Here is a 15,910-nt window from a genome sequence, read left to right on the forward strand (position 1 = left end):
GACCAACTGGCAAGTGTCTTCACTGACATTTTCAATGTCTCCCTGGCCGAGTCTGTAATACCTATCTATGTTTCAAACAGACCACCATAGTCCCTGTGCCCAAGGAAGCGAAGGTAACCTGCCTAAATGATTACCGCCCCGTAGCACTCATGTCGGTAGCCATGAAGTGCATTGAAAGGCTGATCATGGCTCACATCAACACCATCATGCCAGAAACCCTAGACCCACTCCAATTCACATACTGCCCCAACAGCTCCACAGATGATGCAATCTCTACTGCACTCCACACTTCCCTTTCCCACCTGGACAAAAGGAACACCTATTTGAGAATGCTTTTCATTGACTACAGCTCAGCGTTCAACACCATAGTACCCACAAAGCTAAGGACCTGGGACTAAACACCTCCCTGAAGTGGAGCGGGTCGAGAGTTTCAAGTTCCTTGGTGTCCACATCACCAACAAACTATCACGGTCCAAACACATCAAGACAGTTGTGGAGAGGGCATGACAACACCTTTCCCCCCCCTCAAGTGACTGAAAAGATTTGTCATGGGTCCCCAAGATCCTCAAAGTTCTACAGCTGAACCATCGAGAGCATCCTGACCGGTTACATCACTGCCTGGTATAGAAACTGCTCGGCATCTGACCCTAATGGCACTACAGTGGGAAGTGGGTTCAGCCCGTACATCACTGGGGCCAAGCTTCCTGACATCCAGGACATATATACTAGGCGGTGTCAGAGGAAGGCCCAGACTCCAGTCAGCCGTCATAGACTGTTCTCTTTGCTACCACACGGCAAACGGTACCGGAGCACCAAGTCTAGGACCAAAAAGCTCCTTAACAGCTTCTACCCCCAAGCCATAAGACTGCTGAACAACTAATCAAATGGCCACCCAGACTATTTACATTGCCCCCCCTTTGTTTTTTACACTGCTGCTACTCGCTGTTTAATATCTATGCATAGTCACTTTACAAATTACCTCGACTAACCTGTACCCCTGCACATTGATTCGGTACTGGTACCCACTGTATTAGAGGTCGACCGATTATGATTTTTCAACACTATACCGATTATTGGAGGACCAAAAAAAGCTGATACCGATTTTATTATTATATATTTTTTTGTAATAATGACAATTACAACAATACTGAATTAACACTTATTTTAACTTAATATAAAACATCAATACAATCAATTTAGCCTCAAATAAATAATGAAACATGTTCAATTTGGTTTAAATAATGCAAAAACAAAGTGTTGGAGAAGAAAGTAATATGTGCCATGTAAAAATTTGTGCCATGTAAAATATGTGCCATGTAAAAAAGCTAATGTTTAAGTTCCTTGCTCAGAACATGAGAACATATGAAAGTTGGTGGTTCCTTTTAACATGAGACTTCAATATTCCAAGGTAAGAGGTTTTAGGTTGTAGTTAATAAAGTATTTATAGGACTATTTCTCTCTATAATATTTGTATTTCATATACCTTTGACTATTGGATGTTCTTATAGGCACTATAGTATTGCCAGTGTAACAGTATAGCTTCCGTCCCCCTCCTCGCCCCTACCTGGGCTCGAATCAGGAACACATCGACAACAGCCACACTCAAAGCATCGTTACCCATCGCTCCACAAAAGCCGCGGCCCTTGCAGCGCAAGGGGAATAACTACTCCAAATCTAAAAGCGAGTGACGTTTGAAACAGTATTAGCGCACACCCAGCTAACTAGCTAGCCATTTCACATTGGTTACACCAGCCATTAGGCTGATAGGCTTGAAGTCATAAACAGCGCTGTGCTTGCGAAGAGCTGCTGGCAAAACACACGAAAGTGCTGTTTGAATGAATGATTACGGGCCTGCTGCAGACTGCTCTATCAAATCAGACTTAATTATAACATAATAACACACAGAAATACGAGCCTTTGGTCATTAATATGATCGAATCTGGAAACTATCATTTCGAAAACAAAACGTTTATTATTTCAGTGAAATACGGAACCGTTCGGTATTTTATCTAACGGGTGGCATCCCTAAGTCTAAATATTCTTGTTAAATTGCACAACCTTTAATGTATGTCATAATTACGTAAAATTCTGGCAAATTAGTACGCAATTAGCCAGGCAACCCAAACTGTTGCATATACACTGACTCTGCGTGCAATGAACGCAAGTGAAATTACACAATTTCACCTGGTTGATATTGCCTGCTAAACTGGATTAGTAGTTATAACTAGTGATTATTGATTGATTGTTGATTGTTTTTTATAAGATAAGTTTAATGCTAGCTAGCAATTTATCTTGGCTTCTACTGCATTCGTGTAACAGGCAGGTTACTCGCGGAGTGCAATGGTTAGAGCGTTGGACTAGTTAACTGTGCGGTTGCAAGATTGGAACAAGTTGAAAATCTGTCGTTCTGCCCCTGAACAAGGCAGTTAACCCACAGTTCCTAGGCAGTCATTGAAAATAAGAATGTGTTCTTAACTGACTTGCCTAGTTAAATAAAAGGTATAAAATATATATTTTTAAATAATCAGAAATCGGCGCCCAAAAATACCGATTTCCGATTGTTATGAAAACTTGAAATCGGCCATAATTAATCGGCCATTCCGATTAATCGGTCGACCTCTACCCTGTATATATCCTCGTTATTGTTATGTAAATTGATTGTGTTACTCTTTGTTTGATTCAAAACATGTTTTACTTTAGTTTATTTAGTAAATATTGTATTAACTCTATTTCAACTGCGTTGTTGGTTAAGGACTTGTAAGTAAGCATTTCACAGTAAGGTTGTATTCAGCGCGTTTGACAAATAACATTTGATTTGATTTTATTATGTTACATGGATTTATTAGACTTGTTAAAATGTAGATTTTAGCCAGCAGATGCTAAATGTGTTTATGTTAATTAACGGTCAATTACCGTGAGACCGACAGTTATTTGCTTGACAATCACCGTCTGACTACATTTTGTGACCGCCACAGCCCTATTCACAGTCAATTGTTGTCTACAGAATAAAGACAGAATAAAGAAGGATTTTTAAGCCTTGAGACAATTGAGACATGGATTGTGTATGTAAAAAATGGAAGTGCCTTTGAACAGGATATGGTAGTAGGTGCCAGGCGCATCAGTTTATGTCAAGAACTGCAATGCTCCTGGGTTTTTCACACTCAACAGTTTCCTGTGTGTATCAGAAATGGTCCACCACTCAAATGGCATCCAGCCAACTTGACACAGCTCTGGGAAGCATTGGAGTCAACATGGACCAGTATCCCTGTGGGGTGCGCAACTCAATATTAGGAAGTTGTGCCTTATGTTTGGTATACTCAGTGTCTTTTTGCAGAATGACTGATTGTCTACATAATCTTGGATTGTCTTCAAAATGTCATAGCAATGAGTGTCTGAATGTCTGATCCCTCTTGGAGTACTAAGTATCAGTCAGTCAGTGATGTCGTACAAGTCCTTAGGTATCTCAGGATATGACATCATGTGACTTCCTGTTGTGTTGTAGCTGCTGATGTCAGTGTTTGACAACAGTATGAAGACCTACAACGTGGTGGAGAATGACCCGTATGACTGGGAGAGGACTGGGTCTGATGGCACTCTGAGCATCAACGCCACAGCCACCACACCACAGCACCACACACGCCTCACGCCTGCACACATGGGGTAAGAGACTGGGAATCATGGACTAGCTGTTTGAAAGTCCACTGAGGGTTTAGGGGTGTCTTGTTTCTTTCACAATCGCACACTGGTTTTAAAAACAACTATCACTTCTTTACAGAATGAATGAATGAATCTACCTGTTGAATGAATGGATGAATCTTCCAGTTGCTGTCAGTTAGTGACACCATAGTAACCTCTACTCTATGATTCCAGAATGGCGAATGCGTCCCTGGTCCCTGGGGACCTGGCGAGGGAGAACACAGATGACGTGCTGCAGGACGAGCAGCTCAGTGACAATGGGGAGAACAACCCTCCTCCAGACCGCCTCCCTGGATCCCCCAGCATGCCGCGGGCCAACCAGGAAGCTGACGTCTGGGAGATGCTGGACCGTGACCGCAACCGCATCAGGACAGCTGTCTGGAAGGTAAACACACACACACACATACGTGAACACACACACGTGAACACACCCACACACACATACACACCAGCACACATGTATACACACACCCATATCCTTTACCACTCCATCCCCTGGTTCCATCCCCACCAGGCAGCCACAGAGGAGGAGCACAGCAACAACCAGGGGGGTCTCCAGAGCCCACACGCCAACCCCAGTCTGGGCTCTCCTGTCCGTGTACACTCTGAGATGGTGGGGGCCTCCGGGCAGGACAGTGGTGGTCCTCTGCTCAGGAAGCTTCGTAACATCCACAGCTTTGAGCTAGACAGGAGGTTGACCCTAGAGGCCAAGCCCAGCCCTGAACGCTTCCTGGAGGCATGGTCAGTACCCTTACTAACCCCCTGTATCTCTATGCTTCTACACTATTACTTACAACCAGGAATGGGACTTAGCTGAGAAATAAATATATTAGCACTAGAAAGCTGGGATCCTCCTCTTTCTAGTAGCAACCATCAGTACTCTGCTTTCACACAGGATTGCATGTAGAAATCTCTGGGCTTATAAGAACACTTATTTCACTTCACGCGTCAACCCGTTTGAGGAGCAGCCTCTCACTGCGTGACAGGTGATATTCTACCTAAACTCTGTGTGCCATGGGCTCTCTAACCCAGTTCCTGCAGCTACCTAGTGATTCATTTTGGGAAACTAAGTGAAATCTGTTTGGGAACATCGACAGAAATGTTTTCCCAACTAAATATATTTTATTAAGCTGTTGACAGCCCCTCTCTCTTTACGCGCTTGGGAAAGGAATGAACAAATTCACTATAGACAAACTACTCTGTAAGCCACCCTGCGCAATCCGTGAACCACATCATCGACTTGGCCTTTACGTTCTCTCCCAGACTCATGGATAGAACATTTGGAGCGTAGCATAAGGTAACCAGGCCATCCAGTATGCATAATAACACAGTCCACGCTCAAAGGTGATTACTAGAGTTTTGTTGAATTTTGTATATTAGGCTATTGTATAACAGCACAATTGTTATTTTAATTCAGGCTTGTTGGGGGGGATTGCGTATAAACTCTAAAATGCAATGGGTGTTCTACATGCAACTTCTTAAATGCTGAGAATGAATCACCACTTTAGTAAGCGTCCATTTCACTGTATCCAATTGGTAGTTACAGTCTTGTCTCATTGCTGTAACTCCCGTACGGACGTGGGAGAGGCGAAGGTCAAGAGCTGTGCGTCCTCTGAAACACAACCCAACCGAGCCGCACTGCTTCTTGACACAATGCCCACTTAACCCGGAAACCAGCCGCACCAATGTGTCACGATGGGACAAGGACATCCCTGCCGGCCAAACCCTCCCCTAATCCGGACAACACTGGACCAATTCTGCGCCGCCCCAGAACCTGGACTCGAACCCAGAATCTCTAGTGGCACAGCTAGCACTGCGATGCAGTGCCTTAGATCACTGCACCACTCGGGAGGCCCTAGATGATAAGTGTTTGTGATTTTCAATTGTATTTGCACTGATGTCAGAGTGGTTAGAGGGACAACAGAGACCTGAGTACCAGACCATTAGTGACCTGATGATCGTTAGAGAGTTGGGTACTTCCAACGCATCAGTGCCATTAATGTCAAAGCGCATAGGAGATTACCGTGACTCAAACGTGGAATTTGACTGCGGTCATGACTGCAGGTGTGGAGGTAATACAGTCACCACAACAGCCCTACTCCTGTCCTGTCTTCTCTGAATGCCCTGACTGTAAGTCGCTCTGCATAAGAACACCTGCCAAATGACTAACATGTTAATGTCTTTCTGTCTGTCTGTCTTTCTCTCTCTCCAGCTCAGTGAAGCAGCAGGGTTGTGGGCAGCAGCAGCAGGAGAAGGGGTCTGAGGTGGGGCAGGGTGGGTCTGTACCTGCTGTTGGTGCCACAGCTCTAGGTCGAGCTGGTGGTTCTGACCGAGTCTGGCACTACGACGAGGAGTTCATATCTGGTGGTGGCACCAACGGTAGCTCGCCCAAACCTGTCTCCCCTCACTCCCCTGGCTCCCTGGAGCAAGGCGAGGGGGCACCCAGCAGCGGAGGCTTCGTGGCCCTCAACCTGAGCTCCGGCAGGGGTGAGGTGGACTCCAGGGAGTGGGTGATGGTGGAGAGGCCCAGCGAGTCCCCAGGGACAGGAACTGGGGCGAAGGCTACGACCAGCCCCTCTGAGGAGGAAGAAGAGGACCTGGAGGTGCTGGAGGTACCCCTGGGGGCAGGCCAGGGGTCAAGGGGGAGCCCAAGTCCTGGTCAGGTCCATGGGGACAGGAATGGGAACCTCCAGGGGTCACCAGGGTCCAGGACAGGACCCCCTAGAGTGGACAGGCTGGAGCTGAGTGTGGGACACTCGGGAAGCGTGCCCCCCATCACCCCGACTAGCCCTGCTGAGGGCCTGGCTGAGGGAGTACTCACACAGGTAAGGACCTCATGGACTAGTATTACACAGTTCACTGTAACACACTCCGCTATTTTATTACATACCTCACTGTAACACACTCCACTATTATATTACACACCTCACTGTAATGCACTTCACTATTATATTACACACCTCACTGTAACACACTTCACTATTATATTACATACCTTACTGTAACACACTTCACAATTATATTACATACCTCACTGTAAAACACTTCACAATTCTATTACATACCTCACTGTTACACACTCCGCTATTATATTACATACCTCACTGTAACACACTCCACTATTATATTACACACCTCACTGTAATACACTTCACTATTATATTACACACCTCACTGTAACACACTTCACTATTACATACCTCACTGTAACACACTTCACAATTGTATTACATACCTCACTGTAACACACTCCACTATTATATTACATACCTCACTGTAACACTCCACTATTATATTACATACCTCACTGTACACACTTCACTATTACATACCTCACTAACACACTCCACTATTATATTACATACCTCACTGAAACAAACTTCACTATTACATACCTCACTGTAACACACTTCACAATTATATTACATACCTCACTGTAACACACTCCACTATTATATTACATACCTCACTGTACACACTTCACTATTACATACTTCACTATTATATTACATACCTCACTGTAACACACTTCATTATTATATTACATACCTCACTGCAATACACTTCACTGTTATATTATATTACATACCTCACTGTAACATACTGCAATATTATATTACATACCTCACTGTAACACACTCCACTATTATATTACATACCTCACTGTAACACACTTTAATATTACGTACCTCGCTGTAATTCACTTCACTATTATATTACATACCTCACTGTAACACACTTCACTATTACATTATCTACCTCACTGTAACACACTTCACTATTATATTACCTATCTCACTGTAACACACATCACTATTACATACCTCACTGTAACACACTCCACTATTATATTACATACCTCACTGTAACACACTTTAATATTACGTACCTCGCTGTAATTCACTTCACTATTATATTACGTACCCCACTGTAACGCACTCCACTGTTATATTACATACCTCACTGTAACACACTTCACAATTATATTACATACCTCAATGTAACACACTTCACAATTATATTACATACCTCACTGTAACACACTTCACAATTATATTTACATACCTCACTGTAACACACTTCACTATTATATTACATACTTCACTGTAACACACTTCACAATTATATTACATACCTCACTGTAACACACATCACTATTACGTACCTCACTGTAACACACTTCACTATTATATTACATACCTCACTGTAATACACATTACTATTACATATCTCACTATAACACACTTCACTTTTATATTACATTCCTCACTGTAACACACTTCAATATTGTATTACATACCTCACTGTAACACACATCACTGTTATATTACGTACCTCACTGTAATTCACTTCACTATTATATTACATACCTCAATGTTACACACTTCACTATTATATTACATACCTCACTGTAACACACATCACTATTATATTACGTACCTCACTGTAATACACTTCACTAATATATTACCTACCTCACTGTAACACACTTCACTATTATATTACATACCTCATTAGCTCACTTCACTATTATATTACACACCTCACTGTAACACACTTTACTATTACATATCTCGCTGTAACACACTTCACTATTATATTACATGCTTAACTGTAATACACGTCACTATTAAATACCTCACACAGGTAAAGACATATCATGCAATGTTTACTGAAAGTGTAATACACCTTACACAGAACTAGACACGGTAGGATGCTTCATTCATCTAGGTCAACAGTAGCATCTTGCTGTGGATTGAAGTGAAATGTGATTGTGATCACTAATGTCATGTGAGCTTGTTTCTTTTCTTGTGTGAGCTTGGTAAAACTACAGATACTCCTCAGACAATGGTTTTGTTTGAGAGTTGCTGTTGCTTGAAAGGGCACTTTGATTTGCATTTGATATCATTATTTGCTCTTTATTTACAACTTTCATTTGCTATGTTGATTTTTCTACTCTTGAATTCTTGTCCTGGGTTGACCCTTTCACAAACGGTGCTATATGAAGAAATAGATTGTACACTGACTCATGCGATTCCTCTAAGGAGACGTTTTAGATCTCAGGATTCCTCCCATCTCGCCGTCCACTCCCTCAAAGTTTTAAATATATGCTATACTCCTCCTTTCTCACCTCCACCCCCATGCCAATCCGCCCATTTCCCCCACACTACCCTCTCTCCACACCTTCAACTCTTCCTATTTCTCTCCCCGCACTCTACCTGTTCAAACCATCTCTCCTCTTTCACCACCTTCCCTCTCTTTTCACCCTCCCTCTCATCACCTCTCACTCCACACTTCCTCTCCTCCTCCTCTCCTCTCCCATCCCCCTCTCCCTCGCTTCCTTTGTCCCTCCCTCCTTCCCTCTCCCACCTCCTCCCGTACTCTTAGCTCCCCACCTCTCCTCCTTCCCTGCCCGAGGAGGTTTTGGCCAGGACGTCCAGTCCTCTGCTCCTGCGTTCCCCCAGCCCGCACACCCAGACCCTCCTCACCACCCTGTCGGACCCCCTGCACCAAAGGGACCCTCCTGGAATGAGGCACAGCTATTCAGCCAACCACCAACAGCACCTCCTCCGTCCCACCTCCTGTTCCTCCTGCCACGCCTCCCTACCTCCACCACCTCACCCCGGTTCCGCCCGTAACCAATCGCCCACCGGGCGCAGGAAACTGCCCGCGATCCCGGCGGGTGCCGCCAACAGCAGGTTCCCTTCCGTTATACGCATCACACGTGCCCAACTTCAGCAGGTGATGATCACGCCGCCCACTCCGCCCTGAGGCCACTAACCAATCAGTCGTCTCTATCTTAACCATAACACACCGCCTACCTTCCTCCCTCAGCTATTAGTTTCTTCCTGTCCTTTTTTACAAGTTTTGTTTGGTTGTTCCGTTTGCTTCTTTTTTGTTTCCTTTTGCTGCCAGTGCGTTTGTTTGGCTGTTGTGTTGTTGTGTTGTCATCAGGCAGGCTGCTCTCTCCTGGGAACAGCAGATCATTGTGATGCAGACTGAGCACGCTCAGATCAATGTGTCCTCGTGTCAAGGGAAGGAATTCGGTCAATTCTATTTCAATTCCTTTTCAATTCAGAATGTAAACGGAAATTGCACCTCCACTTTTCTTGATTGAAAAGCGATGTTGAACATTGGAATTTGAATGTCAGTTTACTTCCTGAATTGACTGAATTGAGCCCAACCTTGCTCAGGGAGCTTTCTGATTGGAGTATGTGTGTGTTTAGAATGTGGAGCCATGACAACAGGTTACGTGACAGTAACTTTTGTTTTGGTGATTGTCTCTGTCTTTTGTCCTTTCCTCTTTTCCTGTTCGCTCTCTCTTTTCTAAAAACTCAACCTGACCCTCTCTTTCTCTCATTTGTAGTCCCATGCATGGTTGTGTAAATGTTTTTGTTCTTATTGCAGACCTGGGTCAAATACATGTGTCAAATACTTGAGGGGTACTTAGTTTAGCTTTCCAGGTACAATGGAATAGTCCCAAAACTCCAAGTTAAATAAAATACATTATCTATACTATTTGACCCAGGTCTATCTTGTTGCTGGTTTGATACTGACTAACAACTTAACTGACATTTCCTTGATCTTAAATAAATCTTTTCACATGATCTCTTACAATGTTGCCATTTGACTCTATTTCTCGCTCTCTCTGTCTCTCTCCGTCTGTCTTTCTCCCTCTCCCCATCTCTCTCTGTAGTTGACAGCTCAGCGGTCCCAGTCAGGCTCAGACAGTGCTCCACATTGCCTCCTGCTGGAGAGACGAGGTGAAGCCGCAGCTGAGGCCAAGCAGCCGCAGGATAATACTGCTACCGCTGATATCCACTCCTCCCAGGGCCAGGAGCGCCTGCCCACCCCTAACCATACCTTTACCCAGCCTGGCAGCCAGCCCGCCAGTCCCACCACTCTGGATGACCTCCTGGCAGATACCCTGGTCAACGGAGGAGACACCAACACCCAGACCCATACCAAAGCCCACAGTCCTGTGCCAAGCCGAATGTCTTCTCCTCACTCCCCTCGCTCTCCCGTTTCTCCTAATTCTCCCCGTTCTCATTCTCCACGCTCCCCCCGCTCCCCCCACAGCCCAGTATTAGGGCTAGTCAACGGCCATCTCTCTCCCCCAGCTTACGGCCAGGGGGATGGCAGCAGTGGAGCCTTCCCAGAGCTGAAGGACCATGAGAGTGATCAGCCCCGGCCAGACAGGGGAGATGGGGTGGAGACCAGTGACCCAGCCCCAGCACTAACCCCCTCCTCCCTGCCCTCCGCCCCCCGTAGGGACCCCTCCCGCAGGCTGAGCCGTATCCCTGTCCTGGAACCCTCCAGTCTGCTGGACCTCCTCCCCACTCCTGGCTCTGCCATGGAGAAGCTGCTTCAGAAGAAAGCCCACCACCACCAGGGAGGTGGCCACCACCCAGCCCCCTCTCCCACAGCCTCTCCCTCTCTCTCCCACCGCGGCTCCATGATGGCCTCACTCCCCCGCGGGGAACAGCTGTCCTCCGCCTCGGACCGCTCTGAGACGGCCGATGAGTCATTCCTGGGGTCACGCTCCGACCGCCAGGGGGACGATGCCCCCTCCCTGTCATCCTCCTCCAGCCCCCTGTCCCGTAAGAGCAGGATCCCTCGCCCTGTTAACCTTCCTAACCCGGCCACAGAGCAGGAGCGAGCTGCACAGTACCTACCACGCCCACCCCCGGGCAAGCCACCCAGTCGCCCTGCAGTGGAGGGCAGGTAATATAACTCTTCATTATTAGTTTTTATTACCTGTCTATGCCATCTGTCATAGTAGCCTGGTCCCAGATTTGTTTGTGCTGCCTTGCCAACTCCTATGGTCATTGTCATGCTACTGTTTGGACACAAACAGATCTGGGATGAGGCTACTATCATTCAGCTGAATTACTCTCATTTTGCCTTAATGATCTCAATTTACAATGTATATCTAAAGTTACAAACCCATTCTCCATATTCCATCCTCCACCCAAGGCTGAGGCGTTACCGAATTCGAGCGGGCAGCACCAGCGACTCAGACCTCCTGACCTGCCTGGCCCAGCTCATGCACCATGGTCATGGTGGTGGTTCTGTCCGCGGCTCCCCCCACCACGGCCGCTCCTCAGCTCAGCACGGAGGCTCCCGGATGGGCATGTGTAGCCTGACCAGCTCCCCCCACCACCATCACCACCGGAGCTCCAGTGCATCTCCACGCAGCTCCTCCTCTCTACAGCGCTCTGTCTCCTCCTCCCCCTCCCGCCATGAACACCGCGGGGGAGAGAGAGGAGGAGGGGTTTGTTTCGGTCGGTCCCGATCCCCTCCTAGCTTCTCCGGGTCCCCCCCTCCTCCCCGGCGCTCCTACCCTCACCACCAGGAGACTTGCTGCGGTCGCCAGGCCCGCACCGGCCCCTTCCACCAGCACGCCCCCAGGGGGAAAGTCTGCAGCCGCGAGGAAAGAGAGAGGAAGTGCTCCAGCAAGCTGAGCAGCAGATAGTGGCCCACTGCTCCAGCTCTGGTCCAAGCCTGGCCCACAGGAAGCTCTGGGCCTATTTATTAAAGCGTCTCAGGGTAGGAGCAGGTCCCCTCTGTCATTGTAATCTTATTCATGAGGTACGTAAATAATAATAAATCACTAAACTTATCCTAGATCAGCACTCCTATCCTGAGATGCTTTGCGAGTAGGCCCTGGGGGGTCAGTGTTGTTGCCACAGCAGAGGGTGGGATGTTCATACAGACCAGACGATCATGATGAGGATCTGAGGCCTCTGTCAGAGAATACTGAACTTAATGCCCCCCCCCCTCCTCCCCGTTCAGTTTCTCCCCACACCCCGCTGTCCTTATCTCTTTCACTTGTAAATCCTTCACTCTTTCTCCTCTTATTCTTTCCATTTTGTCATCGTTTAATCACTCATTTATAAGCCCACTTTAAGCGGTCATACTTCATGCAAAAAGTATCCAGATGCGTCATGCTGTGTGTAAAATGTAGGGGTACTTACTTCCCTCATCTCCTCAGTGAAAGTGAACACACTTCATTCAGATTACCCTAGGACGCTCATGGTGGAAATTCAGTGGATGAGCACTTGTGTATTAATCACTAACCATTATTATATTGGCTTGTTCTATTGTGTTTCCTCTGTACTGGCCTAGGGAGCGCAGTGCATAGCAGGCCTACATGTATGGCCATGAAGCCCTCGAGAGAAATGTACACTATCTACAGATCCTATTTATTTATATTTTGACGCTCCTGTCACACCAGTTACACTCTCTCTCTCTCCGTCTTTGACTTCAGATGTACTGTATAGCGAGGGTCCTTTATTTCAAAGGCATCTAAAGCAATCGATCGATCAGTGAAAGAAGTGATCATTTTGAGCGATCCTTCCTTTAATACAATCGTATAGTGTGTGTGTAAGCTCACACACCTACTTGTGCCTACTGTGTTGATTGATTGATTGATTGATTGATTGGGGGAACCTAAATGTCAAAGTAAGTGTGTGATTGAATACTAGTAACTGGGCCTTGATTCCCTTTATATGCTCCTCTTGAGAAAGGAGTCTGACTTTGCGTCCTAATTCTTTACCCTTCTGCCTTGGACGTAAAAGTAATGGTGTAAGAAATATGATGGCAACCCTCCCTAGCCTTGCCCATGCTTACACCAATCCAGCGATTTTAAATGCATGGATGGGAGGGAACTGCACACTTGGGGAGAATTTGGACACAGCCTGCTGATAACTTTATAACAGTAGTAGTGAATACAAGGCAACACTAAGTTATAATGATTATTACTGTATAATAAACACTTGTCTTAATCTGTGCTTTGCCTTGGCACTTTGGGCAGCTCCTGGTTTCACTACAAAGTAGGCTATGATTCTCATTTTTACAAAATGACCCCCTGCAAAAAATTGTGCCAGCTTCTTCATGTGAGTGTAACGTTATATTATTCACCACAAGGAAAAGGAAGCAAAGTGAATGGTTTTATTTTATTTATTCAGACATTATTTTAAGAAAGAACATTTTTATTTAAGATATTAAAGAAAGGGAATGTTTTAAACTAAAACTTCGATATCCTGTTTGTCTAAATGTTATGACAGGTCCAATATTTATGTCAAATAATGTCATGCTATTTATACCATATAAATATCATGTATCGTATACCAAATCAGTGTTTCAAACTTCCCAAAGGATAAAAAAAAAAAAACATGTGCAAGAGAATGTTTTGTTTCCTTTGTAATGACATACTGTATGTTGTGTGCACTATTACCTCAGAGTTCATGTATTGTTTGAGAACCAACCACATTTTCAATGAACACTATCATTTAAAACCTCCCTCACCTGACCTTTCTTCTACCTACTAAACCCCCCCCCCTCTAGCCTGAAATCCAGAACCGGTTTTGTTCTGACATTCCACTCCTTGTACTCCGTGTTATTGCCCAACATTGGAATGAAAAGGAGTAGCAAGGAGTGGAATGATAGCAGAAACCGACTGAAACACGGGCTACCTCTCCCCACCACCTCTGCTTGTAAGATACTGTAATATAACTAACCACTGCTTCCAGCACTATTACTCCTTGCATGCGCTGCCTACCAAGAAAAGAGAAAAACCAAACAATCAACCAATCAGTAAAGTAAGCAGCATACCAGTTCCCATAATGCATTGTGCATGTCTGAAAGGGAATTATTCTTCTTGTTGGATAGTACCGTATGTATTTTGGTTGGAATATTTAATTGGTTTCGTTTTCTATTTCTCCTCACAATCTCGATCACTCTTCACTCTTATCGTCCCACCTGGTCCACAGCATTGATCTGCTTTTCTAGCTCTCCAAACGCTCATAATCCTAGGACTACTGCACTGACTGATTCGGTAATACTCCTGAAAAAGGATGCTGGCGAAATACCGACGGTATAATTTTTAATACCGTTTAAAAAACAACAAACTTTTTTTGGGGGGGGGGGCGTGCGTGCTACGCCACTGCTTATAAATATAAATTAAGTATCGCTATAAGAAATCTAAAATGTGTCAAATAAATGATATCCAGCTCAGGGCTCCAGCTATGCATTTAGTTTCCTAACTTGCTAGCTAAGTGGCAAGATGTTAAGATCAAGCTTCTTGGTTATAACAGAGACATTCAACTCCCTCCTGGATCAAGATCCCTGTTGCCTAAATTGTTTTGTGCATCAAAAACGGTAAGACGCTATGAAAATCTGGTTCCCACCCAAACCTTATACAACCAATATGCAGTGGGAGGTATCTACTATACCACTGCTCTATGAGATGGACTCCATTGCTCTGTCATGATATACAGTACTGGATGTCAAGTGAGTTGTTTTACTTGGTCCATTGTGATAGATTGTCTTGGTACTTGGCGTTCCAGGTTGCTTACATTGCAGACAAGCTGATACAGATCTGATTCAACGTAGATCTCTACAAATGTGGGCATAGTGTTTAACATAGCGGGAACCCCATCAATTACTTCATGATCTGATGATCTATGCAACATGTGGGCAACCTTGAAAAACCCCTCTGTCTCACAGTGTCGTCACTATCTGGCCAAGTTGCAAAGTCATAAGCCCTAGCCTATTTCTACAAGTTCTCTTTTTAAAATCTGGTTTTAAACCTAACCTTAACCCTAACCTCAGTGCTGACCTTATGCCTAACCTTCAATTAAGACCAAAAAGCAAATTTTGTTTTTCTGCAGCCTGCCCATCTAGTGGGAACCGTTTCACAGAGCAGCTATGATATGACTTATCCCAAGGCTAGACACAGACAGTGTTCAGTCAGTCGGTCGCCTTAATCATGTCTCTTCTCTTTCCTTGGCTGTGTAAGCAAGGGATGACTGAACTGTCTGTCTGTTTGTCTACTCTGTGCTGAGGATCACTCCACTGCTTAGCCACCAAGCTACTGCCAGGTTCTTCCATAGACTGTATAGGGTTCTCCCGAGTCCCTTTCCATCCTTGATAGGTGTGTTGTCCGTCCCGTCTTGCCTGCCTTTACAGATCTGTGGAAATGATTTATCCAGCAGATTAGAGGCAGAGTATTGGTGTTTGCCTTTCAGATATATAGCTTTTCTTTCTGTGGGCACCTCTGCTCTTATTGGCCAATTTGATCCAATCAAGTTGTCCATTGACTGGACAGAATGTTTGAAGTCACCGGCAGTAGCCAATAGCCATTTGACCACTGAGCTGTGTCTGGATTCTGGAATCAGAAATGTGTTTTAAGGTGTATGATAAAGCTCTG

At 45.2% G+C, this 15,910-nt stretch overlaps 1 protein-coding gene across 3 annotated transcripts in view; it reads left to right on the plus strand.

Moving 5' to 3' along the window:
- The window catches only part of LOC139375000 (tau-tubulin kinase 2-like), a 28,592-nt gene extending 14,710 nt beyond the window's left edge, over nucleotides 1–13,882 (plus strand). The window contains exons 8-14 of one of the 3 annotated variants that reach the window (XM_071116330.1): nucleotides 3,503–3,660; nucleotides 3,871–4,081; nucleotides 4,211–4,437; nucleotides 5,909–6,521; nucleotides 9,085–9,438; nucleotides 10,394–11,421; nucleotides 11,674–13,882. In XM_071116330.1, coding sequence (XP_070972431.1) covers nucleotides 3,503–3,660; nucleotides 3,871–4,081; nucleotides 4,211–4,437; nucleotides 5,909–6,521; nucleotides 9,085–9,438; nucleotides 10,394–11,421; nucleotides 11,674–12,172 — 3,090 coding nt within the window. In that variant the 3' untranslated portion in view covers nucleotides 12,173–13,882. The remainder of the gene's footprint in view (nucleotides 1–3,502; nucleotides 3,661–3,870; nucleotides 4,082–4,210; nucleotides 4,438–5,908; nucleotides 6,522–9,084; nucleotides 9,439–10,393; nucleotides 11,422–11,673) is intronic. The other 2 variants (XM_071116331.1, XM_071116332.1) reach the window with 2 other exon arrangements.
- The last annotated feature ends 2,028 nt before the right edge of the window (nucleotides 13,883–15,910 follow it).

The sequence above is a fragment of the Oncorhynchus clarkii genome, chromosome 19, assembly GCF_045791955.1.
Source record: "Oncorhynchus clarkii lewisi isolate Uvic-CL-2024 chromosome 19, UVic_Ocla_1.0, whole genome shotgun sequence".
NCBI classification, from domain to species: Eukaryota; Metazoa; Chordata; class Actinopteri; order Salmoniformes; family Salmonidae; genus Oncorhynchus; species Oncorhynchus clarkii.